The 25,773-nt window shown below is 43.0% G+C and overlaps 1 protein-coding gene across 3 annotated transcripts in view; it reads left to right on the top strand.

Annotated features, from left to right (window-relative positions):
* ankrd12 (ankyrin repeat domain 12) overlaps nt 1–17,203 on the top strand; it is a 41,371-nt gene extending 24,168 nt beyond the window's left edge. For 2 of the 3 annotated variants that reach the window (XM_072668473.1, XM_072668474.1), the window contains 12 exons: nt 3,975–4,088; nt 4,466–4,616; nt 5,438–5,509; nt 6,237–6,383; nt 6,782–6,985; nt 7,126–7,268; nt 8,310–8,457; nt 8,717–13,371; nt 13,861–13,959; nt 14,231–14,374; nt 14,582–14,677; nt 15,488–17,203. In XM_072668473.1, coding sequence (XP_072524574.1) covers nt 4,029–4,088; nt 4,466–4,616; nt 5,438–5,509; nt 6,237–6,383; nt 6,782–6,985; nt 7,126–7,268; nt 8,310–8,457; nt 8,717–13,371; nt 13,861–13,959; nt 14,231–14,374; nt 14,582–14,677; nt 15,488–15,673 — 6,105 coding nt within the window. In that variant the 5' untranslated portion in view covers nt 3,975–4,028 and the 3' untranslated portion in view covers nt 15,674–17,203. The remainder of the gene's footprint in view (nt 1–3,974; nt 4,089–4,465; nt 4,617–5,437; nt 5,510–6,236; nt 6,384–6,781; nt 6,986–7,125; nt 7,269–8,309; nt 8,458–8,716; nt 13,372–13,860; nt 13,960–14,230; nt 14,375–14,581; nt 14,678–15,487) is intronic. The other variant, XM_072668475.1, reaches the window with a different exon arrangement.
* The last annotated feature ends 8,570 nt before the right edge of the window (nt 17,204–25,773 follow it).

Raw genomic sequence — 25,773 nt, 5'->3', positions numbered from 1 at the left:
TTTTTAAATCAACTTTTTTGTGGCCCGTGCATTGCCCAAGTCTCTGCAAGACCAATATGTGAGCTCTGGTGTGTCTGGTAAAAGTGTCTGTGGGGGGGGGGTATTTGTTTTATTAGTTAAACATGAGTCTGAAAACCTGTCGTGACCTAGGTTTAACATGGAAGCAGGTGATAGCCCGAGTTTGTCTTCCAGGTTTGTAGTTCCCAGCGTTTGAACTAGCTAGAAAAGATGGCCTCTGAAGTAGACTTGCAAGCTTGCGTGCTGTTTGCAGCTTACACTTATTCAGAATTCACAAATACAGACCCTCCCTCACTACAGAGAGCCCCTCACACTCTTGTGCCCAACCACAAGTGGTGGTGTCGGCAGCTTGTGCGGATGTGAGTGGCGAGCACATACCGCAAACAGATTTTGAGAAATGTACATTTATATTTCCAGAAAAGATGGTTTTTGTATTTGGTTTGTTTGTTTTTAGGAGGGGGGAAGGGGTCCCTGAAGTCACTGTTCTCCTCACACAGTGGTTGTGTTGCTGGAAATTGGAATGGAGCGAATAGATGTAGAGTTTAGATGGTTGTTACTGTTGGCTGCAAGTAGTGGGAAAGTACATGGAGCAGCCAGTGGTCTTGCTGCTCCTGTCCCAGCAGAGACAGCAGACCAGGGTCGAAGCGTAGGATCTGGAGCTGCCTATTTGTGTTTCCATTCCTGTGTGTGTGTGTGTGTGTGTGTGTGTGTGTGTGTGTGTGTGTGTGTGTGTGTGTGTGTGTGTGTGTGTGTGTGTGTTGGTCTTCTTGACTCTTGTTTAAGTTGGTTTCTGCATGTTGTGTGATGGTGATCTAATTCCCAGTCTAGTTTGAGATGTTTTTTAGATGTGTGTGTGTGTGAGAGAGAAATTTATTTATTAAAGAGAGAGAATTATTTATTATTTATTTATTTATTTTCCCCCAGTGTTTCTGTCTGGGTTGTATCTAATCTCATCAAGCCTTGTCTGTTTATGCGGTGAATGTAGATCAGTCATTGAGGTATGGGCAGGCCTGCTCGTAACAGCTGGGTTGGTGGTTACAGGCAACAGTGACTGTCCTGTTCAAAAACGTACATTTTGTGGTTCTGCTAAATCAGTCGCCGGTGCTACGTTGCTGTGTCTTCTCTGTAGCATTCATTTCAGAGATCTACCACCAACAGCAAACCCACAGACATGCTTGTTTATGGTTTAAATGGTCTTAAATATTGCTCAAATCTCAAAAGGCCCATTTTATACTACAGTGGTCATGTACGTGTATCAGTCACTTCCTATATATGGACTGTTTGATCCATATATGGCGACTTTGCGAGAAAACCTGTGTCTGTTTTGCTGTCATTGGTTTTAAAATGGTCACTGAACTAATAGATTAGCCCCACTTTGCTGGACTGGAAGCCTGGTCACCAGGCACTGTTAACATTTGCTAATTTACCATATGTATAAGTTCTAGTCTTAAACTCTGTATAACTGTTATGGGGCAGGGGCTGATTCATGTCAGCTCTTCTGCATGCTGACAAATTTAGTTACCATGAGCAGTAAAGTATAAAATAACAGTCTCTCTCTCTCTCTCTCTCTCTCTCTCTCTCTCTCATATTGGTTTATTTAGAGCAAGTGGGTGAGAAACCAAAATGGCTAACATTAGCATTTCCAGTTTGGGTCTTCAGGGCACATCATTTGTTGTGGATGTGAATTTGACCCAAGGTTTTTGCAAAATTGCACAATTACTTGTCGTGGCGAATCTCGTTGAAATGAAAAAGGATAGGAGCCCAGTGTGACTGTGGCTTAAGGAGGATTTCAGCCTGGACAGCACTTTTAATTTGGGGTTAAATTATTAATTATTTTAAATTGTTTGTGATATTTATTACAGATTCTCAATATTCCACTAATACTATTGGACCTTTCAATGTGGCATGCTAATATCTAACCACAGACATCATAATGGGGTGAATAAATAAATTGGTTGATTTGTTCAATCCTGCTGTCTTAAAGAAGCTTTCTGGGGAATTCTCAGACAGCTGTCTAGAGAGCTTTAGCTTTCGAGAGTCTCTTGTGTTTCTATAGACACAGATCTGTGATGTAAAGGCTGGTTCACTTCAAACAGGAAATCCTGTGACCTGAGTTGTAAAACACTGTCCCACGCGGAGATACTTGCTACTGAGTGGCATAGTCGTTTGGTGTAGTCCCCCACCTCCTCCCAGTCTCCAGGATGACCGAGTGACTCAGCATTCTTCCTGCTTCGTGTATATTGGTGTTAAATTTCGTGGAAATATTTCTTGCCTTCGCACGAGTCAGAAGGCTGTGTCCTCTGCTTGTACATCTGCAAGGATGGTGTGTGTGTGTGTGTGTGTGTGTGTGTGTGTGTGTGTGTGTGTGTGTGTGTGTGTGTGTGGGTGTGTGTGTGGGGCCACATCTCAGCTGACTTGCGTCAACGTTCCCATCCTCTCTGTTCCACATTACACACACACTGTTCACTGACTTACCGTTCTTGCCAACACTGAAAGTTTTAAATGACATAATCAAGATTTTCATCATTCTGTTTTATGAGCGTTTTAAAAACTTTTTTTTAATACTTCAAATATTATGATTTCTATGCTCTATTTTAGTAAACTAGCCTTTAAAAAGTTACAAATAAATAAATAAAAAGGAAAAAGTAGTTCATTTAAATGTGCGGCCGTCAAATGTCAACCCTTTATCACCTCTCTAAGTTGAGTGATTGCCTAATTTAATTTTTCTCCATTACTCTGAACTCCACTTCATAACGTTGTAATTTAGTTATGTTTGGAATCACATGGTTTTGCACATTAATTGCTTAATAAAGATAGATTTGACCAATGTTTAAAACTGATATTTATTTACTCCACTTGGGCAGAACTGTACTAATTCTTATGATAACCCAGTGAATTTACTTCCACTTGAAATATTTTCTAAATATTTGTGTCTCTATCTGCAGCTATGTTCAAGAAATCGGACCTTGGCGGTTGTGTTTGTCCTCTGATCACAATTCCCATATTCAGGCATCTGTAAATCCTATTTTAGGAAGCTAGCAAGATGGCATTGGCTGCTTTGCTTAACAATCATTACAAACATTACAGATTGCACTAAAAGCAGCAGCTATATCACTACTGTTCAGAGACTGCTAAATGATCAGTGTTTTACCGAAGGAGTCGCTGTAAACCTACACGATGTAAATAATGGCTTTGACTGACTGTGTTAAAGAGAAGTGGCACATAGTTGCATGCGGTGTACTCTCAACAAGAAACAGTGCCAATCCATATCTGGGCATGCAAGCATACAAGCATTTGCACACACTAAGCTGCACAGGAATCCTTCAGCTTCCCTATGGTTGCTGCTGTACGTTTGGCCGTGGTTAAATGTGGTCTTCACTATTTGCTGATTTGTGCGGTTAGTTGTGTTGGCTAGCTCTGCTGTGTTCTGATGCTCACTGCACTTGTCGGAGTGATTTACTTTCTAGAGGGTTTTCCGATTAGTGGCAATTCTTTACTCCTGTTGCTACTGTTTTAGCTTAAAATGCCCCACCATCACTCAGCACGATTCTAGCCATCACAGGTCTCTCCTAGCTGATATAACAGAACTGGCAGTTGGCGATCCCTCCCTGTTGTGTTCAGCTGTCCAGTGATGCTGCTCTACCAGCAGTTTAAATAAAAGTAGTTGGCTTGCTTGGCAGCCATCGCTTTTCTACGTTTGAGGACAGTGACAATCACCTCCAGTTTTATGATTAAGCATATTTGAGCTACTATAGAATTAAATGAGTAGTCTCATGATTTTTGCACAGCAAAGCTAGTTCTTAGCTAGTTTTTATATTATTCTACTCTTAAATTAAAATAATCTACTGGATTAATCAGGTAAAATGGTAGCAGATACTGTCAGGTGTTGCATGTGGTGTGGGCCTGTTGGTCCTGTTCTGTGTTGAATATGAATTTTGTCTGTTTTTCAATTTCAGGTCCATGATGAACCCTGTGAGCCATAGCTGCTACAGCTAGTTGGAAGCTGCACCATGGCCAAGCCGGGGACTGACCGAGATGGAGCCATGGTGGAAAAGACAGCTGGGAAGAAGGTGATTCAACTGAATTTGATCACCACCCCACCTAATCCCAAAAGTGGTGGATAGAGCATAATTGTGAGGGGGGGCTTTAAACCCCCCTAGCCCACACCTGGCATTAGGCATGGTGCCAATAGTTTCATGTTTATCTGCTCCAAACAGTCCTGTTCTATTGGCAGTGCTTCTCTACGGGGACTAGACAAGCTGTGTGAAAGCATTTGCACATTTTTTGTTTGTGTTTTTGTTTGTTTATAATAATAAGAGTAAGTGCAGAATAGTGAAACTACCTGAGCTCATGTTACCTTAATTAGTGAGTATCTGAATAATTTTTATTATTATTTTTTTTTAAAATAAGTTTAAAGATTTAAACGCTGTTTTTCCGTTTCCTGCAGAGTAAGGATAAAATCTCCCCGTTTACCAAAACTCCGAAGCTGGATCGGAGTGAGCTCATGGGGAAGGAGGGGAAGCCCAAGTCTTCCATGAAACGCAAGCTCTCCTTCACGGTCAGCCCGCCCCGGAATGAGGAACGGGACTCAGACACAGGTCAGTTCAGTATTCCAGCAGAAAATTCCAGCAGCATCTGTGTGCCTCAACATCACTCCTTGTGGTCAGTGTTGGAACTTGTTTAACAAACAGGCTGTACCAGTGTTTTATTTATTTATTTTTTTGCCGCTACAGTGTTATGTAAGAGTTTAGCTTACGTCTTTGCATTCATGTGAAGGGCAGGGAAATATGATTCAGATGTGAGAACAAGAGGGTAAAGCTTTTGTTGTTGTTGTTGTATTTTATGTTTTCTTTTGCAGAGATTTTGTAATCTTCCTAAAGATATCTACCATACTAAGATATATATGAAAGATGATAGAAGGCTGTGGAAAAGATTGTTTGAGAGAAAGTTCATAGTTTATATATATATATATATATATATATATATATATATATATATATTTCACATTTAATTGAAATTAATAATTAATTAAATCACGTTTAATTTTACTGGCAGCTGTGTTTTTATTTGAGCTAGCTTCACTTTATTCTGATGCTTTAAATGTATTCTTATGATTACCCTATTAATACGTCAGACAGAGATCTGTCTACAATCTCTTATACTGTATGGAGTGAAAGGGGAGCCAAAATAATCCTTTGAATGGAAAGGATTAGGTCCATACAGACTTGCCGCATTTTATTTCAGGGATGGCGCCCTCTGTGTCCTGTGCTATGCCTAAGCCCCGTGCATTTTCTGCTTATTATTTGAGCAAGGGGGGGAGCGAGTGAGTATAACGCAATGCTCTCCTCTCCCGTCCCCTCTCCCCTTTTCCACCTCTCCTCCTCCTCCTCTTCCCTGCCTCTCTGCTTCTGCACTGTAGATGACTCTGACCCTGGCCAGTCGAGCGATATGTGGGGAGAGAGATTACTTCCTCCCTGCAGGATATACGCAGGTAACTGCCTCTGCTAAACCCGCCGCTCTTTAGCCCTGCTGTGTTGCAGAAAGGGCGACAACCTTCGGCGGGGAATCTCGTGCCTTTTTACAGTGTGCTTACTCAGCAAGCATGGTCACAGTCAATGTATATCTGCCTCAGATGAACTCAATCACACCCTCTGCCTCACACTTGCGTATACTTCTTGCTGTTCAGTTATTTTGTATTTCTGTATTAAAATGCTGGTTGAGAACATTTGTCTCAGAATATACTAACCCCTGTCGCACAAACTTTCTTTCCACTAGCTGTTTGCATCACTGGTAGGGGGGTGTGGCGATGCGATACTACTACTACTACTACTACTGTTACTGAAAATGGTGTACAGTTATTTTTGTTTTGTTTTTTGTTTTTTCCCCCCCGGTTATCTTGGGTTTTTATTTTTCCTGTTGCTTAACGGTGAATGTAGCTCGCAGTTGCTGGACATGCGCACACATGCTGCATCCAATGTAATCGCATGTCTGTTTAATAGTCCACACAAACAGTAGTGGGGATGGAAATAGCTGGATAATGCATGTGGCTTGACCGGCTAATAGCAGTATTATTTTCTGTTAGTTTTCGCTGGTAGTTGATCTTGCTGGATATTAGGAGGAAGTACCATTGTAAACAATTATGCTTTCTAGACATGCCTCTTGTGCTAAACTATAGCAACAATACTCATATTGGTGTTGGTGATCTTCTCTTAATGCAGATAAAGATGGTCCAGATAAAAAGAAGGTGAAAAAGGAGTCTGGGGGTAAGAAGTCCACGCCTGTAAACATTTTGTTTGGCTACCCTCTGTCTGAGCGCAAGCAGATGGCACTTCTGATGCAGATGACTGCAAGAGATAACAGTCCAGGTAAGAGCACAGAGCTGCCCGACATTAACTGTTGTTCAGCTAATGCTGTTTTTGTTGTTTTGGATCCCCCCTACTTTTAAAACTTTCAGCTAGGGAATTTCCACTAAAGGATATTTGCTAAAGTCCCCCTTTTTGCAGATTCCCAAAAAAAATCCTTGGGATGTCACCTCACCATTACTACCCTTTTTTCTGAACAAAACTATTCCCTTTCAGGTTCTCTTTAGTGTCACTAGAATGCACGTCCTAGTCCTAAAATGGAAAAGCACAGCTGATTTTCAATAGCTGTGTTCTGGAGCATGTAAAAGCTTTACAACTTTAGCACCATGAAATGCAAAATAAGAGAATAAATAATCCAATTAATAAGCACTCAACTTTAATGCTATTTTGTATTCTCCCAGACTCTACACCAAGCCACCCATCCCAGACTCCAACAGTGCAGAAAAAGATCCCTAGCAGTTCCACGTCCAGACAGAAAGACAAGGTGAACAAGAGGAATGAGCGAGGAGAAACTCCCCTGCACATGGCTGCCATCAGAGGTGATGTCAAGCAGGTCAAGGAGCTCATTGGGCTCGGGGCAGACGTAAACGTTAAAGATTTCGCAGGTAAGACAGTCTGCGTAGAGTGTGAAGGGTAGCAATTGTGCCAGAATTGTGGTGCTCACTGTGCACACAAGCTTTTCTCCAAACTTTCAGCGCAGGCTTCAGTCAGTGGTTCTCTAAAATGGTTGACTTTGTTCTTGTAGGTTGGACACCTCTACACGAAGCCTGCAACCTTGGTTATTATGACGTAGCAAAAGTCCTGATTGGTGCAGGAGCGGAAGTGAACACGCAGGGGTTGGATGATGACACTCCTCTTCATGATGCATCCAGTAGTGGACACAAAGATGTGAGTTTATTTGCTATACTCTGCAATGCTCTGTAATAGCAGTTCTGGAGAACATATGCACAGTTGAATCATTTGAATCAGGTTTGCAGGAGGGGGAGGAGTCTTTACGTTTACATGGCTTCCATACAATCTTCTCCTGCAAAATGATCAAATACAGCTTTCAGTTTTCTCGTTCACAAAGTGAGCACTGCAGTTTTAAATCATTTAATACATGTTAAACCGTCAGTCTGATAATTAAAAATGTGAAACTGCTCTGCATCAGGAGAAATAAGCTTGTTAGCATTAGCTTAGTTAGTGACAGTCTGCTCACCACAAGTTTAAGTCTGGCTAACAGAAAGCCCACTTTTTAGACAAGAATGACTTGAGGCAGTGCTGGTGAATGGACAGAAAGCTGAATTTAACGTTTTTTTGTTTTTCAGCTACAGAAAGAAGTGTGGATGAATAAAAATGATTTTTTTTCTCTCTCTCCCCCCACCCCACCTGAGTACTCACACCCTGTAGCTCTTTTAAATGCACATGAGCTTATTTGACCATGTACTAGATAGAACCGGAATAGAAATGTGTCCCATCAGACACGCAATATTAAAATATCGTCCTAATTTTGTGATACCATCAGCATTTTTGAATACTGCAGTATACAGTATTACGTTATAGTGCCCAGCACTAATCCTGCAGAGCCACCACACTTATCTAGCATACTTTTACTTAACCCCCGCAAATTAATTACTTCCTTGTGTTCTGGTTCTAGTGTGTTTATAGTTGGAAAAACCACAGATATTTGCAAGCAGGTGCCCATGACTGTCAGAGTCTGGGAAAATCTTTCCTTGGCGGACTGGAGTTCCCCATCCCTGCTTTAGATTGTCCAGAAATTGATCCCAGACCAAGTTAAAAGGGCTCTGATATTTTTTGGAACGCAATGCTGTACCCTCTGATATGCTTTACAAACATCAGAATTACAGTGACCTCTTGCTGTTTTCAGCTTACTAAGTCCTCACCAGGTCTTGGCAATTGACTTTTCTGACCATCACCGATCTTTTGCAGATTGTAAAGTTACTGTTGCGGCATGGAGGAAACGCTTTCCAGGCAAACAAAAGAGGCGAGAGACCAGTGGATGTTGCAGATTCTCAGGAAGTGGAGCAGTTGCTGAAGGGGGAGATTGCATTATCTGACCCAGACGATAGCTCTTCAGGTATAAGGGCACACGCTACATGACTTTAACTCAATTTTCCCCAAAGTTTGAGATCCGCTACAAAACCTTTAGCTTGGAGACTGTTTTTGTGTTGTGAATGGTTAAGCATGAAGAGATAAGCCTCCTCTGCAGTCGGTCATGTAGTGGTGCATACTACATCCACAGACAATAAACATCATGTGGTGGGATCAGTTCATCCTTATTATCATTAGAGTAGAATACTTATACTGATTTTTATTCTGTGGTTTGTATGTTGCAGAATCTGAGGATCCTCCGTCTGTGAACCCTTCGAGTGTAGATGAAAATATGGAGTACTCTGATGCTGAGAAGGACTCTGATGGCAAGCCAACCACAGTAAAGGCCTCGTCTTCCGTTTCAGGTGTGGATGAGTATGAGTTCAAGGACGAGGACGAGGAGGAAGACCTGAGCAAAGCGCTAAACGACAGGCATATCCTGAGACGAGAACTGCGACAGCGGGAGAAGGAGGAAAAGGAACAAAATCATTACACACCTAAACAGTCCAACAAGAGCGACCAGACAACAGCATCATGCAAGTCGAAAAAGTCAAAACCATCCCGAGTACTTTACTGCAGCTCAGATAGTTCAGGTGATGAAACAGAGACACTGTCTGAGAGAAAATGTTCTCCAACAAGATCGGTTGGTAATGATGCTCACAGTAGGACAAAAAAAGAAAGCTTGAACCTCACACCAGCTGAACAGAAAGACAAGGGCAAGGTGAATAAGAAGAAGAACAAGAGCCAGAGCAAAAACAAGGAGAACCAGGAGGTTCGAGAAGACGGAAAAGAGAACAGTAAGGCTATTCTCTTTTCCACGGCAACGGTGTCCGACAACTCCGACAAGAGCGTTCGAGAGGAGGACTCGTTCAAAATGTCCTTCAGCCCAAAGGATGATTCATCGGTTCACCTCTTTCACTTGTCTGCAGTGAAGTCCCCAAAGCTGAATCATAGCCAAACTGACAAGCAGACAACTCCATTAAAACAGGAAAATGCAAAAACCTGCGTCTCCATTGTAGATGGGTCCTGCCCTATAGATGGAGTCAAGTACAACCACTACACAGATTCTGACTATTGCACGGAAGGTCCCAGTAGTAAGGGCTGTAAGCACAAGGAGAAAAGCAAACATCATCATAAGGAACTCAATTTGGACGGAGATGATGGAAGTTCCAGTCCGTTCAAAGATACCAGTCTAAGCAACAGTATGGACAGCTCTGAAGGTGCCTTCAGAAAGGTTGACAAAGACGCCAAGGTCGTGAAGAAGCATAAACCCAAACATAAGGAGAAGGACAAGTACCGTAAGGAATATGAGGCAGATAGGAATCGTCACCGGCAAAAAGAAGTGCGGAAAGATGGGCATAGAAACTTGGAGTTTGATCGGGAATTTTGGAAAGAAAATTTCTTCAAAAGTGACGAGAACGAAGAAGAGAAATGTGAGACACCTGGTAGCTGCTCTCCTCAGAAGTCTCTTGACTCATCCCCATTTAAGGAAGAAAAGAACTTGTCAAAAGACAAGCATTCAGGCAGCAACAGCAGTAAGGAGAGGAAACCAAAAGAGGAGCGAGAGAAAGACAAGATCATTAAAAAAGATAGGAAAGAGGTGACCTGCAAAGAAGAAAGAGGGAAAGACTGTAGAGGGGTTGAAAGCGATGAAAGAGGAGACAGTCTGAACATTGTGCGGAAGTCTGAGGACACTCTTTCCAGCGCTGGTATAAAAGAAGAGGCAGAAGACAAGCCTATCAGTGGAGCCTTGGTAGATCAAAACCAGGTGGATGGCTCTGAGAAGAGTGTTAAAGAGAAAAGCGATAAACGTCTGCCAGCAAAGGATAGGGAATCCGAAAAAGCTGACAAAAAACACCTGGAAAAAGAAAAGAAAATCAAATTGGAGCATATTCCAGATAAAACTGAGCTTCACAACTCCATGGATCGATGGAAAGAAAGAGAAAAATATACAAGTACTTCCCATTCACCTGGTGAGAAGAGCCACAAAGAGAGTGAAAAACTTAAAGTTGTGCCTGTAATGAAGAAGCATGAGGAAAACAAAAAGTCTAAGGACAAACTTGAGAGAAGAGGTGAAAAAGATCGGCAAGAGAAAGAACATTCTTCTAGTGAACACAGAGACAAAGAGAAAGATAAAACAAGCTCTGAAAAGAAAGGAAAAGCTCCTGAGAAAATGTCTGACCATAGTAAAATTGATAGAGTAAAAGAAAAAGATTCAGAAAAGAGAAAAAAAGAAAAATCTAAAGAAGTCACTCAGTCATCCACATCAAGTTCTAATCTCAAGCTTCTTTTAGAAGAGAAGAAGGCCTACATGTCTGAGAGCAATAAAACCGTGACGTCAAGGTTAAAAGAAGAGGTCGTCAAAACCCCTGAAAAAGACCGGGACAGACGGGATCGAGATCGGGATTCTGATAGACATCGGGAGCGGGAGCGTGACCGGCACAAAGAAAAGGACAAGGACAGATCACAGCAGAATAGGGACAGCAAACTTAGTAAAGCAAGGCCTACTGAGTCAGAGTCTGACCGGTTCAAATCCAAAGCCTCACCTGTGCAAAAGGATACCCGTCCCAAAGAGAAAAGGTTGGTAAACGATGACCTCATGCAGACCAGCTTTGAACGTATGCTTAGCCTCAAGGACCAGGAGATTGAACAGTGGCACAAGAAGCACTTGGAAAAGATCAAGCAGAAGGAAAGGGAACGACTGAAACAGCGGCCAGGGACTGACTCCGGGAAACAGAAGAGCAAAGATAAAATAAAAACACCCTCTTCATCCAATGATCTGTGTACAAACAAGGAACTCTTGCGCTCCAAGAGCTCAGAGACCCCAGAGGGTTATGGTCGCGAGAAGACGCTAAAAGATGCCACCAGTGGAAGAACGCTTTCACTAGATGCCAAGAGCCTCTCATGTTTAGGAAAGACTAGTGCACTAGTTGAAAACAGCCTCAGTCGATCTCCAAGACCAGATACTGAAAGATCTGGCATAATGTCAAGATCAGTATCCATGATCTCGGTAGCCAGCTCAGAAGATTCCTGTCAGGCTACCATGCTAACACCTAGGCCCACTGAAGACGATTCAGACCTCAATCTAGATGCGGCCGACTCCCAGCCACCTTTCCTGCAGTCTTCCCTCATACTTCAGTCCTCCAGATCGCCAGTTGTTCATGATAAAGATACCAACAGTCTTCCTGATCCAGCTCTTTGCAATCGAACACCACTGTCAAGTAGACACGCATCCCCTTATTTGAGAGCTATTCTCGATGAAGATGCTAAATCTGCTGGGGTTGAAGCAGACAGACCAATTGAAGAACCTCAAAAAGTTGGTGGCATACCATATACCAGTGATGAGCTTGTTAAAGGCCAACAAACAGAGGCCAGTGCAGCACATACACAGGAGAACCAGAGCAGTCAAAGCTTGTTATCAGTACATATACCTAGTGCTACACCTGAAGATGCAAATTCTGCAGTTGCTGAGGACGAAGGTAGCACTTCAAGCAATCAGCTTGTGTGTGTATCTCTCTCTCAAGATCCAAAGGACCTCCCAGTTCAGCAGACCAGCATGCCACAAGCCAGTACTTTGTTGCCCACTACAGTAGAGTTAAGCAAGCCGAACACCACAGATGCTCTGCCAGAGCAAAGTGGACAGAGTCAGCTTGACAACTCTGATCCAGACAAGACCGAAGTCTCAGACAAAGATGTTTCGATAGCCCCTGTTTCTCAAGTTACATCACCTGTGTCAACACAGCCACAGAATTGCTTCAACACTAAGACAACTATGCATTCTAGTAGCCTGCAATGGGAGGCTGCCTCTGAGCCCAGTAACGATCATTCGGAAAGATCAGAAAAGGATTTGCGATCAGAGCAAAAGCACAGAGATAAGAGCCTGTCTGTGGGTCCTGAAAACAAAACCGAGGACAGAAGTGAAGAGAATGTTTCTGAAGGTACCAGAATGGATTGGTCAAGCAGCTCAGCTCCATCTGTTAATTTCTGTAGAAGCAGTTCTGAGGAGTCTGCTAAAACACTACTGTGTGCAGCTAGTGTGACCAAAGATTCCCAAGAGGTTACTGAAAGAAGTGATTTGAATTCACAAGAAGATTGTAAGTCAAAGCTTTCCAGTGAGCACCTGGGGACGGGTAATGCACAGGTGGAGAAAAATGAACCTAGTTTGCCCATAACTGTGTCGACAGATGTGTCCCGCTGTGCTAGTCCAGAACGGACGGTTGAGGAGCCAATGGAAATGTCTGAGGAAGGGTCGGACAGTACAGTTACTGAGGCAAAAGTAGAGAACGTAACGTCCACTGAGGATCAGTCTCCGTCCCAGTCTCTCCCAGAAGCTAAGCAAGATACAGATGTAGAGATGCCAGACCAGCCTGCCGTTGAGGAGAAACCTTCAAAACCAGACACTCCATCAGATGGAGATCAAAGTCAGAGCTGTAGTGGTGTTCAGCGTGAATATCAGGCAGAACCACCAAGCAGAGCACCCTCTGGAAGCTCATCACCATGGTCTGTAGACCGAGACAGTGATCCATCTGGGGCCAGGACTAAAGTAAGACTTCTGGAGGATGAGGTTGACGTACAAGTGACCCATCCAAGGAAGCGAAAGATGCACAGAGTGTCTTCTTCAGCCCAAGCCAACCTTTCTGCCCAGCAAATCAAGGAGAAGACCCAGCAGTCTTTGGCAGCAATTGTGGACTCCCTAAAGCTTGAAGAAATCCAGCCCTACCAGACAGAAAGGGCAAACCCATACTACGAGTTCCTGCACATCCGCAAGAAGATTGAAGAGAAGAGGAAGGTGCTGTGTAGTGTCATCCCTCAAGCACCACAGTACTACGATGAATATGTCACATTCAATGGGTCCTACCTGCTTGACGGCAACCCTCTCAGCAAGCTCTGTATTCCAACAGTGAGTAAACTTCCTATATGAAGCTTCTGCTTCTAGATTGTTGTGTGTAGTATAGTATAGTATGGTTTATTTTTCTTTTCCCCCTTTAAGTGGTCCAGTCCCTTTGATCAAAGGGTCGCTGGTTAGAATCCTGAAATGGCACAATTGACCTTGCTTTCTCAGGCATGGGTTGATGGGACACTGTTAGTGGTTGGGGCAGCATTGGTATCTATAGCTGTTGTATCAGAGCTGGGAAGCCGCATTTTCCTTGGAGCACACTGGCTGCTTAGTGATGCTGCATCAGTGGTAGTTCATAAAGAGGTGGTGACTGGCTTCACGTGTTTGAAGAGACGTGCTAGTCATCACCCTCCTAGTGTTCGGGCATTGCTAGTGATGGGGGAGCTCACGTGAACAGGGATGAAAATAGGGTAAAATTTGGGGGGGTTTTTGTTGTTTTTTTGAGTGAGATGTCTTAAAATATTATTTTTTTTTTGTTTTTGTTTTTTTTAGATAACTCCGCCACCCTCTTTACCTGAGCCGCTAAAAGAGATGTTCAAACAGCAAGAGGTTGTGCGCATGAAACTGCGCTTGCAGCACAGCATTGAGAGGGTAAGTGGCTATCCTATGGACCTTTCCTTAACAGTTTTAGCAAGTGTAGTACATACACCTTCTAAAGTAACAATGTCACTTCGGTCTAGCTGTCTAGTAGCACTTTATCAAGGAGAGTCGTATGTGCTGTGCAAATATCCTCGAAGACTGGATTTCAGCAGCAGAGGCCAACATGGCTATGATTTTCTAAGAGACCTTCCATTGGGGAAAAATGTGCCAACAAGCTTAATCGTGCAGGTAGCCTTAACAAAACATTTTTCCCTCTTCACAGGAGAAGCTGATCGTATCCAATGAGCAGGAGGTTTTGCGTGTCCATTATCGTGCTGCGAGAACATTAGCCAATCAGACCCTCCCTTTTAGTGCCTGTACTGTCTTGTTGGATGCAGAAGTATACAACATGCCCCAGGATGTACAGGTAACTTGCTGAGTGTTTTGCGTTGTGATGGCAGCTGATCAGACCTTTCGTTATTCACTGCCAGTATTCGTCCAGCTCTAATTGTGTTGTTACAGGCTACTGGAACAGATAATCACAAAGCTTTACTGAATCAGATGAAGAATGATATGTTTATTAAGTGATATCATTGCTTCATTGATTCATGTGTATTATTGTATTGCATTACAGGGAGATGATGGGAAGACCTCAGTGAGGGATCGCTTCAATGCAAGGCAGTTCATGTCATGGCTTCAGGATGTTGATGACAAGTTTGACAAGTTAAAGGTAAAATGCATAAAAAGAAATCCTGTAGAGTTTTTCATGTTAAAGGTTTTGTTTATGGCAGACCCCAATGACCCAAACCTTATGACCACCTGCCTGAATATGCTGTTGATCCTCTTCGTGCCACCAAAACAACTCACTCTGAAGACCTCAAAAGGTCTCAGAAGGTGCTCAGAACCAGGGTGGAACAGCCCTGGTTCTGACTTCCTGTCCAAGCATTGTAGAAAAGATGATGCATTGGACGAGACTTTCCATTTTTCCAAGGTCCAATTCTGATATTCACTTGTCCGTTGTAGGGGTCTTCGACATTCGCATGAGTACTATAGCCAAGCTATTCCTCTTGTAACAATCATTAAAATTCATGAGATTTGTACATTAGTAGCCCTTCTTCTGTTTGGGACATACAGGACGACCTTCAGTGCCCTTCCACGTCAGTGAGTCTTGGTACACCAAACACCCTTAAACACCTTGCCAGTTTGAGGAGGTTTTTCCCCTCCTTGGACACCACTGTTTCTCAACCGTTTTGTTTTGAGAAGCTGTGATCCAGTCATCTAGCCTTAATGGTTTGGCTCTGATCAAATGTGCTTAGATCTTCATGCCTGCCCACTTCTCCCACATCCAAGACATTGACTGCCATTGTTTTGAGATGGTCAACATTATTCGCTAGGTGTTCATAATGTTTTGGGTTGTTGGTGTATGAAGGTATTGGTAGATAGTCCTCAGTTCTGGTTTGTTTGGTTTTTTTCCATTGTTCCTGTCTCTTACAACCTCTGCTTTGTTCCTTATACTCTGCTGTCACTCATTCTTCTTCAGACGTGTCTATTGATGAGGCAGCAGCATGAGGCGGCAGCTCTTAATGCTGTTCAGCGTTTGGAGTGGCAGCTGAAGCTCCAGGAGCTGGATCCAGCCACCTACAAATCGACCAGCATCTTTGAAATTCCTGAATTCTACATCCCTCTTGTGGAGGTCAATGACGACTTTGACCTGACCCCTATATAACAGCAGTGACCTGGCAGTCTCAGATTGGAACGAGACAGAAATGCCTCATTTCTCAAGTCACAGCCATGAATTACATGGTCAGGACTAGAGAGGAGCAGGAGAACACAAAGCACTTGTTTTGGCCAAGCTGCTGTGTATGTGTGTATGTAATGTGTGTATGTGTGCCATGATCGTGTGGAGTGCAGATGTCAGCCTTGCACCATAAACCAGAAGCTTCTGAGCTCTAAAACAAAACCTAATAATAAGAATAAGGATGACACACATAGGAAGAACAATCATCTGTCTGTAGATCAGTCAATCTGCACCTTGTTTAGGTCGCTCTCAGCAAGAGTGTCTGTCAAATGATTAATAAATGTATGTACATGCTGCAGTGCTGTACTGTACCGGGTTCAAGGCCCGTCTCTAGTGTCCCTGAAGGTCCAATTGCTTTTCTCTGGACCAGCGCTTGTTTTGCCGCGGTCACGCTTGGTCGAGATGCACTTCTAATACAAGGAATCCGGTCCAAAACACGTTAAGTCTGTAACTCTTACAGTTGCTGGTCTGTTCAGGTCCAGACTAAAATGCACTTAACCCCTTGAGGTCTTCATTGCAGGAAAAGTAGACCCAAAGGGCAGATAGGATCTGCACCAAGCAGATCCAGCCAGCAGAGGGCGATGGCCACCCTTGATGACCAGAGGGAGAAGGCGAGCAGTAGTTGTGGGAGAGAAAAGGAGAGGGGAGGGGGAAAAAACCTTTCCCGCTTCTCCTCCAATAGGACAGAGGTCTCAATCCAACTTGTTTCTACAGTGAGTGTTCATGATGTATAGATTGTGCTCTTCATTTTTTTAACTTATTTTATACATACTGATTGTGCATTTGTAAATAGTCATGTAATTATTGTTTTTAACTTGTAAAAAGAGAGAAAAGAACAGAAAGGAAGCATAATTAAAATAATAGATATTTTGATTGTAAACTTTTTTTCTGTTTTGTTTTGTCAAATGTTTAATGGACCAAAGTTGGTTTTATATTGAGCGTCCCCTGTTTGATGTTTGCTTAACTCTTTAAGCATGTGTTCTTGAATTACGTTCCTTTTTTTGTTTTGTTTTTTTGTTTTTTTTTGTTACGTTTCTTCTACTTCTACTCGTTTCCTTCTAGATTCATCACAGCAGGTGTTTTTTGACTTGTGATTTTAATGCTGTGCATGCGTTGCAGGTTTGTACTTCTTTTCTGAAAAGCTGTACTGTGGTGAGGTTTATGTAAGTGGTCCTGCTTTCTTCCCTGCCTTTGTCGTCTCTTGGTAACACTCACTTCCGTGTTGTCCGTTGTGTCTTGCGCACATTAAGAGAAACCAGATTGTTGTGTCTTCTCAATAGAAAAAGACAACTTACTTTTACAGTTTTAATGTGAGATCACAGCAAAACGAAACCTATTTTTTACAACATAATGCCTTTTGAACGATGGTTCTAAAAATGTCTATTTTAATATTTACTTGTTACATGATAATGTACATAATTGTAATATATAATTGAATAAATTTTATTGGTTGTGAAATCCAGAATGATGGCATTGTTTTGTTTGTTTTTTTTCCTTCCTCTCTCCACTTCTTTAAAAGGCTTCAGACCATATGGTTACAAGACCACCACCTAGGTACACACAACATACCGCAGAAGGTGTTGAATCTTTGTGTGCCAGGTGCTGGATGGCACTTCACCCGGCCTTTGTATTGCTGTCCAGCAGACCAACCGGCACATCTTGCAACAGCCTGCGCTTCAATGGGTGCATCTTGAAGCATTCGCCATACAGCAACAAGCACATCCTAAAGCAATCGCCATGCACCACTGGGGACATCCTAAAGCACCTGGCACTTCAACAGGCACATCTTGCAGCAGCTAGCATGCCATCATCTTAAATCTGCTGGTACACAATGTGGCACATGCTAAAGCGGCAGCTGGCACACCAGACAAAACCTACCTAGCAAAACCAAAAAGCATTACACTGCAACAGGGAGAGACTGGCTAATAAAAGTAAATAACGTGTCAATATTTAGCCTTAATTGTTTAAAAGTTTTCAGCTTTAATCCTCCAATATCAGTCCAGCTCAGCTGGTTCATGCTGAGCTGTTCACATGATGTTCATGATCAGCTATACTGAGTCACACCTAAACATTTATTTTGTTTTATTGAATTGTTTTGGCTTGGTACTTACATCCAGGTGAGTTGAGCTGCTGGAACATGGCGCCTCCTGTTGGAACCAATTCTTTTTGAAGTGAGCAGTGATGTCAGACCATGTGACTGAAAGGTTTGAGGCCTTGGTGTTTAGCCTGTGAAGCTGCATCACTGCTGTTTATAGGAGAAGTGTAAGCCATTCGAGGCTGAGAGGAGAGGGGAAACTGATCAGAGCCAGAAAACCGCAGCAGCTGAAGATGAAGACTGAGAGAGTTGTCCTAAAGCAGTCGGAACCCATCCGGCACATCTTTAAGACAAAAAAGCGTTAAATAGATGATAACACCTCTCGCGCGAGGGAATTGGGTCAGAGCTGCCTGATTGAACCTTTAAACGTTGGTTTAGGTGCAGCGCTGCTCCGTGCGTAAATTCCTCATATCCAAACCACGGATCTCCATGTTGCCTTTTTTCTCGTTTTGACAGTTGCTCGTTGTAGTGTGTCAGTTTCAACATTATTGTGATGAACGCACCAGTAGAAATGCTCCAGAATTACTTGGAATAAAAGCTGTGTACTTTGACTTCCATTGAAGTTCAGAAGCTTTTTGCCGTTTTATTAAGCGTTTTCCTCCACAGCAATGATGCATTAACTTTAATAAGAATCCTTAGAGAGTGAGATCTCTGCACTGGGATTGGATTTACAGCTCCTTTTGGATTCAGTGTTTATAAAATACATGGAAACACAGGTAAAACAGTCAAATCTAAACGATGATAATTTCCTAAACTTCACGCAGTTTAGGTAAGGCAGGACTCTCCACACTAGTAGTGCTGTAACAGTGATGCTGATCAGCACCTTACAGCACGTGTTAATGCATGTTCTTCTCCTCTTACGTTTATTACTAAATGTGCTCCAGGTTCCTAGTTTTGCGCACTGTGCTTAAAACGCACAAACTGCGTAAACCGCGCGCGGGGCCTAAATGCACCAGACGCGTAAAACATGTGCCGTGCGTAAACGCCCCTATGGACGCTCTGAATACAATGACTGCAGCTGTAGAGGAAAGCAAACACGTGACTACACCTCAGGTGTCGATTAAATACAGTATATTAATCTGATCAGTCTGGACCCTCAGTCTGGACAGTATTGTTAAGACAGGAGCGCTGAAATGAAAGATGGGCCTCTGTTTTACTACAAGCTGCTTTGTTGTTTGATTTACGTGCAACTCAGCTCCACCGCCCGCCCCCCCAGTATTTGAATCTGGCAGCTGTTCTTCACATTGTGTCAGTTTAGACAATTTCATGATGAATAGGTCAGTAGAAATGTGAACATTTAGTTTGCCCCTCATTCTGTAAGTTAACTGAACCAGACTGTAATATGAATCAGGGAGTTGAGGCTTTATTAAAAGAGTACAGAACAGAACAGACTAGAAAATGTCTAGAAAATCAGCACACAAATGAACCAAAGAGCCAAATGAACTTTCTTTAATGATTATAATTTATATCATGGTTTTGAATAAAGCTCGAGCTTGGTGGTGAGTGTTGGTGGTGAGTCATTTTCCTAAAATTGATGTGGTTAAATTCACCACTCTTAAACTGGTGCATGCGGTTTAGGGGAGCTTTAGGAGTGGTGAGTCCTGTATGGACGTGTTTATTAACTTGTAAGAGTATATGTTCATAAACGTGAGACACAGCATTTATCTCCTGTTTTGCGCACCGTCTTTTTCAAAGCGCACGAAAAGCACAAAAGCCCGCGCCATGTGTGAAAGCACGTGCAAACTGCGTAAAACATTTTTTGTTCAATTACGCATTTTGTGTTTTGTGTTGCGCTTCTACGCACGGCACGTGTTTTTTAAGGTCAGCACGCGCTTTTACGCACGGCGCGCGTTTTACGCATTTTGTGCGATTTTACGCATGGCACGGGTTTTTACGCACAGCACGCGCTATTACGTATTTTGTGCATTTTTACGCACGGCACGCGCTTTTACGCATTGTGTGCGCTTTTACGCACGGCACGGGATTTTACGCACGGCACGCGCTTTTACGCATTGTGTGCGCTTTTACGCACGGCACGGGTTTTTACGCACGGCACGCGCTTTTACGCATTGTGTGCGCTTTTACGCACGGTACGGGTTTTTACGCACGGCACGCTCTTTTACGCATTGTGTGGGCTTTTACGCACGGCACGGGTTTTTACGCATGGCACGCGCTTTTACGCACGGCACGGGATTTTACGCACGGCACGCTCTTTTACGCACGGCACGCGTTGGTGCGCGTTTTACGCATTTTGCGCGATTTTACGCACGGCACGGGTTTTTACACACAGCACGCGCTTTTAAATTTGAACATTTACTTCTATTACGCTTCTAAAGCGCTTCAGGTCCATCACAGCCCAGACTAGCAGACTTAACAGTTTTTACCCCAGTACAATACGACAATTAAACTGTGGTCTGTGACAGTATTTAATTTAATTTGTATATTTTGTTAAATTATCATGACTACACAACTATTTTTGGACAGACTGAGCAATACAATCAGTGCAATATCTTTCTTTAGATAACTCCGGGCACGTGCAGTACCTCATTGCTACCTCACTAGCATTTCCGGTAATAAAATGTTTGTCTTTTTTCAAATAATTTGTGTATATATATATAAAACTTCTGCTTATATGTTTTGTTTATATGTACTTATATTTATATATACATACATTTACTCTTGATATTTTAATATTTATTTATAGTTTTACTTATTGTATATTTAGCACCGCTGGATTGCTTCTGACAATACAAGTATCTCATCTCATCTTATCTATTAAAAATGAAGTTTTTCCTCCTCCTTTAACTTTTGCTGTTTAAGAGAGTTTTTTCTGTGGCAGCAACGATTTGGAAATTAGGCCTAACTATAATATGATCCCTCAGAGAGTGAGATATCTGGATTTAGAACAGAATCGAACTAGAAAATACACTGAAACACGGGTGTAGGAACTGTTTGTTTATATATCTATGAATAAATAAGTAAAAATGAGAGTATAATAAAATTAACTGAATGTTATTGGTTATAATTTTCGAGGTTGTTGAATTCTCCACCGTTAGTGATGCACCTATGCGTTTTAGAAGAGCTAAGGCAGCTTAGCGCTGAGTGTTGGTGGTAAGTCATGTACGGACATATTTATCTTATTTATATATTATTTAATTTATTGATGAATTTACTCCAGGATTCTCCTGTTTTGCGCACTGTGCGTAAAAGCGCAAAAAATGCGTAATAACGCGCCATGCGTAAAAAAAAAATCTAAATGCCTAGTGCATAAAAAACATGTGCTCTGACTAAAATGACTACAGCTATAGATAAAAACAAACACATGATCAATCTGTCAACATAATCTGATCAATACATCAGGCGCGCTGGCTGTGTTAGGATGTGCTGGTTGGTGCGCTGGCTGTGTTAGGATGTACTGGTTGGTGCGCTGGCTGTGTTAGGAAGTGCTGGTTGGTGCGCTGGCTGTGTTAGGATGTGCTGGTTGGTGCGCTGGCTGTGTTAGGATGTACTGGTTGGTGCGCTGGCTGTGTTAGGAAGTGCTGGTTGGTGCGCTGGCTGTGTTAGGAAGTGCTGGTTGGTGCGCTGGCTGTGTTAGGATGTACTGGTTGGTGCGCTGGCTGTGTTAGGATGTACTGGTTGGTGCGCTGGCTGTGTTAGGAAGTGCTGGTTGGTGCGCTGGCTGTGTTAGGATGTACTGGTTGGTGCGCTGACTGTGTTAGGATGTGCTGGTTGGTGCGCTGGCTGTGTTAGGATGTACTGGTTGGTGCGCTGGCTGTGTTAGGAAGTGCTGGTTGGTGCGCTGGCTGTGTTAGGAAGTGCTGGTTGGTGCACTGACTGTGTTAGGATGTACTGGTTGGTGCGCTGGCTGTGTTAGGATGTACTGGTTGGTGCGCTGGCTGTGTTAGGATGTGCTGGTTGGTGCGCTGGCTGTGTTAGGATGTACTGGTTGGTGCGCTGGCTGTGTTAGGAAGTGCTGGTTGGTGCGCTGGCTGTGTTAGGATGTACTGGTTGGTGCGCTGGCTGTGTTAGGATGTGCTGGTTGGTGCGCTGACTGTGTTAGGATGTACTGGTTGGTGCGCTGACTGTGTTAGGATGTACTGGTTGGTGCGCTGGCTGTGTTAGGATGTACTGGTTGGTGCGCTGGCTGTGTTAGGATGTACTGGTTGGTGCGTTGGCTGTGTTAGTTGCCGTTTTCTTGAGCTTTTCAATGACAGCAGCAGTATGTAAATTAAGTGAATTAACTCTATGTGAATCCTTAGAGAGTGAGACCTCTGGACTGAGTTTTTTTCAGCTTATTTTGGATTCAGTGTTTATAATAAGAATTGTCTAGAACATACACTGAAGCACAGGTGTGTAAGGATTGTTCGTTTATACGTCTGTGTGTGAAGTTTTTACTTTCTGCTAAAAACGAGAGCACAGACGAATTTAATGTTATTTTAATGGATTATAATTTTTCGAAAATTGATGTGGTTGAATTCACCACCTTTAAACTGATGCATGCTTTTTAGGAGAGCTTAAAGCGGTGGTGGTGAATCATGTATGAACATGTTTATTACCTTGTTAGAGCAAAGTGTACAAATTGTGCAAAAAAATGTTTTGTTCAATTACGCATTTTGTGTTTTTACGCACTGTGTGTGATTTTACGCACGGTACGCGCTTTTACGCACGGTACGCGCTTTTACGCACAGTAAGCGCTTTTACGCATTGTGCGTGATTTTACGCACGGTACGCGCTTTTACGCACAGTGTACGCTTCTACGCAAAGTATGCGCTCTTACGCTCCAGCACGTGCTTTTGCACACGGCGCGGGTTTTAACAGTCGGTATGTGCTTTTACGCTCAGTGAAACGGTTCAGTTAACCACTTTTACACTCTGTTGCTGTTACAGAAAAAAAAATGAAAGGGGCAGAGTTACAGAGGAGGAAAAACCTTAATTTTCAATAGAAGTTCATGTTAAAATTTCTAATTTCCCATTTGTCATGAAATGTGTGAACTGACACAAGGTAAAGAACATCTGCCAGATTCACATTATGCCAAAAAGTGTAAAACTGTAAAAAACAGAGGGTTTGACTACAGTTACTGCAGCTGTAGAGCAAAACCAACACATGACTACACCTCAATAAATACTAAATATTAATCTGATCAATCTGAACCTTGTCACCCTGGACAGTTCAGGGTAAAGCCGGGCGCTTTTGGCTCAAATAAGAACAGTTCACTAACACTACATTTAAAGCACTCATAACCTGGCAGTGTTCCAAAAATGAAACAACAACAACAACAACAACAACACAGATCCAGATCATACAAGGTTGCCCACCTTACTGTCACACACTCTTTACTGTTCATAGACAGTGTCATCAGCGCACCTGTGAGACAGTAATGTGAGGTTTTTACTGTGATGGACGTTGGAGTTAGGGAATCCTCAGAGACGGAGATATCTGCACTTTATAAATAGAGCAGAATTGTCTAGAAAATGAAATTCTGTAAAAGTGAGAGTGGAGGATGGATGGTGTTTGGCATGCCAGCTCCTTTAGGATGGTGTGCCAGCTGTTTTTGGATGTGTAGGATAAGCCAACTGTTTTAGGATATGCCAACCATACCAACCACCGGCTACCATATAGATACACCTAGCCTAGCATGCCAACCACCGGCTACCATATAGATACACCTAGCCTAGCATGCCAACCACCAACTACCATATAGATACACCTAGCCTAGCATGCCAACCAGCAGCTACCATATAGATACACCTAGCCTAGCATACCCACCACTATATAGGTAAACTTAGCCTAGCATGCCAACCAGCAGCTACCATATAGATACACCTAGCCTAGCATGCCAACCAGCAGCTACCATATAGATACACCTAGCCTAGCATGCCAACCAGCAGCTACCATATAGATACACCTAGCCTAGCATACCAACCAGCAGCTACCATATAGATACACCTAGCCTAGCATGCCAACCAGCAGCTACCATATAGATACACCTAGCCTAGCATGCCAACCAGCAGCTACCATATAGATACACCTAGCCTAGCATGCCAACCACCAACTACCATATAGATACACCTAGCCTAGCATACCAACCACTATATAGGTAAACTTAGCCTAGCATGCCAACCAGCAGCTACCATATAGATACACCTAGCCTAGCATGCCAACCAGCAGCTACCATATAGATACACCTAGCCTAGCATGCCAACCAGCAGCTACCATATAGATACACCTAGCCTAGCATACCAACCAGCAGCTACCATATAGATACACCTAGCCTAGCATGCCAACCAGCAGCTACCATATAGATACACCTAGCCTAGCATGCCAACCAGCAACTACCATATAGATACACCTAGCCTAGCATACCAACCACCAACCACTATATGGTTAAACTTAGCCTAGCATACTGACCACCAACTACCATATAGGTACACCTAGCCTAGCATGCCAACCACCAACTACCATATAGATACACCTAGCCTAGCATACCAACCACTATATAGGTAAACTTAGCCTAGCATACTGACCACCAACTACCATATAGATACACCTAGCCTAGCATGCCAACCAGCAACTACCATATAGATACACCTAGCCTAGTATGCCAACCAGCAGCTACCATATAGATACACCTAGCCTAGCATGCCAACCAGCAACTACCATATAGATACACCTAGCCTAGCATACCAACCACCAACCACTATATGGTTAAACTTAGCCTAGCATACTGACCACTAACTACCATATAGGTACACCTAGCCTAGCATACCAACCACCAATTACCATATAGATACACCTAGCCTAGCATACCCACCACTATATAGGTAAACTTAGCCTAGCATACTGACCACCAACAACCATATAGGTACACCTAGCCCAGCATACTGACCACCAACTACCATATAGGTACACCTAGCCTAGCATGCCAACCACCAACTACCATATAGATACACCTAGCCTAGCATACCAACCAGCAGCTACCATATAGATACACCTAGCCTAGCATGCCAACCAGCAACTACCATATAGATACACCTAGCCTAGCATACCAACCACCAACCACTATATGGTTAAACTTAGCCTAGCATACTGACCACCAACTACCATATAGGTACACCTAGCCTAGCATGCCAACCACCAATTACCATATAGATACACCTAGCCTAGCATACCAACCACCAACCACTATATAGGTAAACTTAGCCTAGCATACTGACCACCAACTACCATATAGGTACACCTAGCCTAGCATACCAACCACCAATTACCATATAGATACACCTAGCCTAGCATACCCACCACTATATGGGTAAACTTAGCCTAGCATACTGACCACCAACTACCATATAGGTACACCTAGCCTAGCATACCAACCACCAACCACTATATGGTTAAACTTAGCCTAGCATACTGACCACCAACTACCATATAGGTACACCTAGCCTAGCATGCCAACCACCAATTACCATATAGATACACCTAGCCTAGCATACCAACCACCAACCACTATATAGGTAAACTTAGCCTAGCATACTGACCACCAACTACCATATAGGTACACCTAGCCTAGCATACCAACCACCAATTACCATATAGATACACCTAGCCTAGCATACCCACCACTATATGGGTAAACTTAGCCTAGCATACTGACCACCAACTACCATATAGGTACACCTAGCCTAGCATACTGACCACCAACTACCATATAGGTACACCTAGCCTAGCATGCCAACCACCAACTACCATATAGATACACCTAGCCTAGCATACCAACCAGCAGCTACCATATAGATACACCTAGCCTAGCATACCAACCACCAACTACCATATAGATACACCTAGCCTAGCATGCCAACCACCAACTACCATATAGATACACCTAGCCTAGCATGCCAACCACCAACTACCATATAGATACACCTAGCCTAGCATG

The sequence above is a fragment of the Salminus brasiliensis genome, chromosome 23 (genome assembly GCF_030463535.1).
Source record: "Salminus brasiliensis chromosome 23, fSalBra1.hap2, whole genome shotgun sequence".
Taxonomy (NCBI): Eukaryota; Metazoa; Chordata; class Actinopteri; order Characiformes; family Bryconidae; genus Salminus; species Salminus brasiliensis.
The sequence above is the reverse complement of the archived record's forward strand: the minus strand, read 5'-3'. Positions and strand labels throughout refer to the sequence as shown.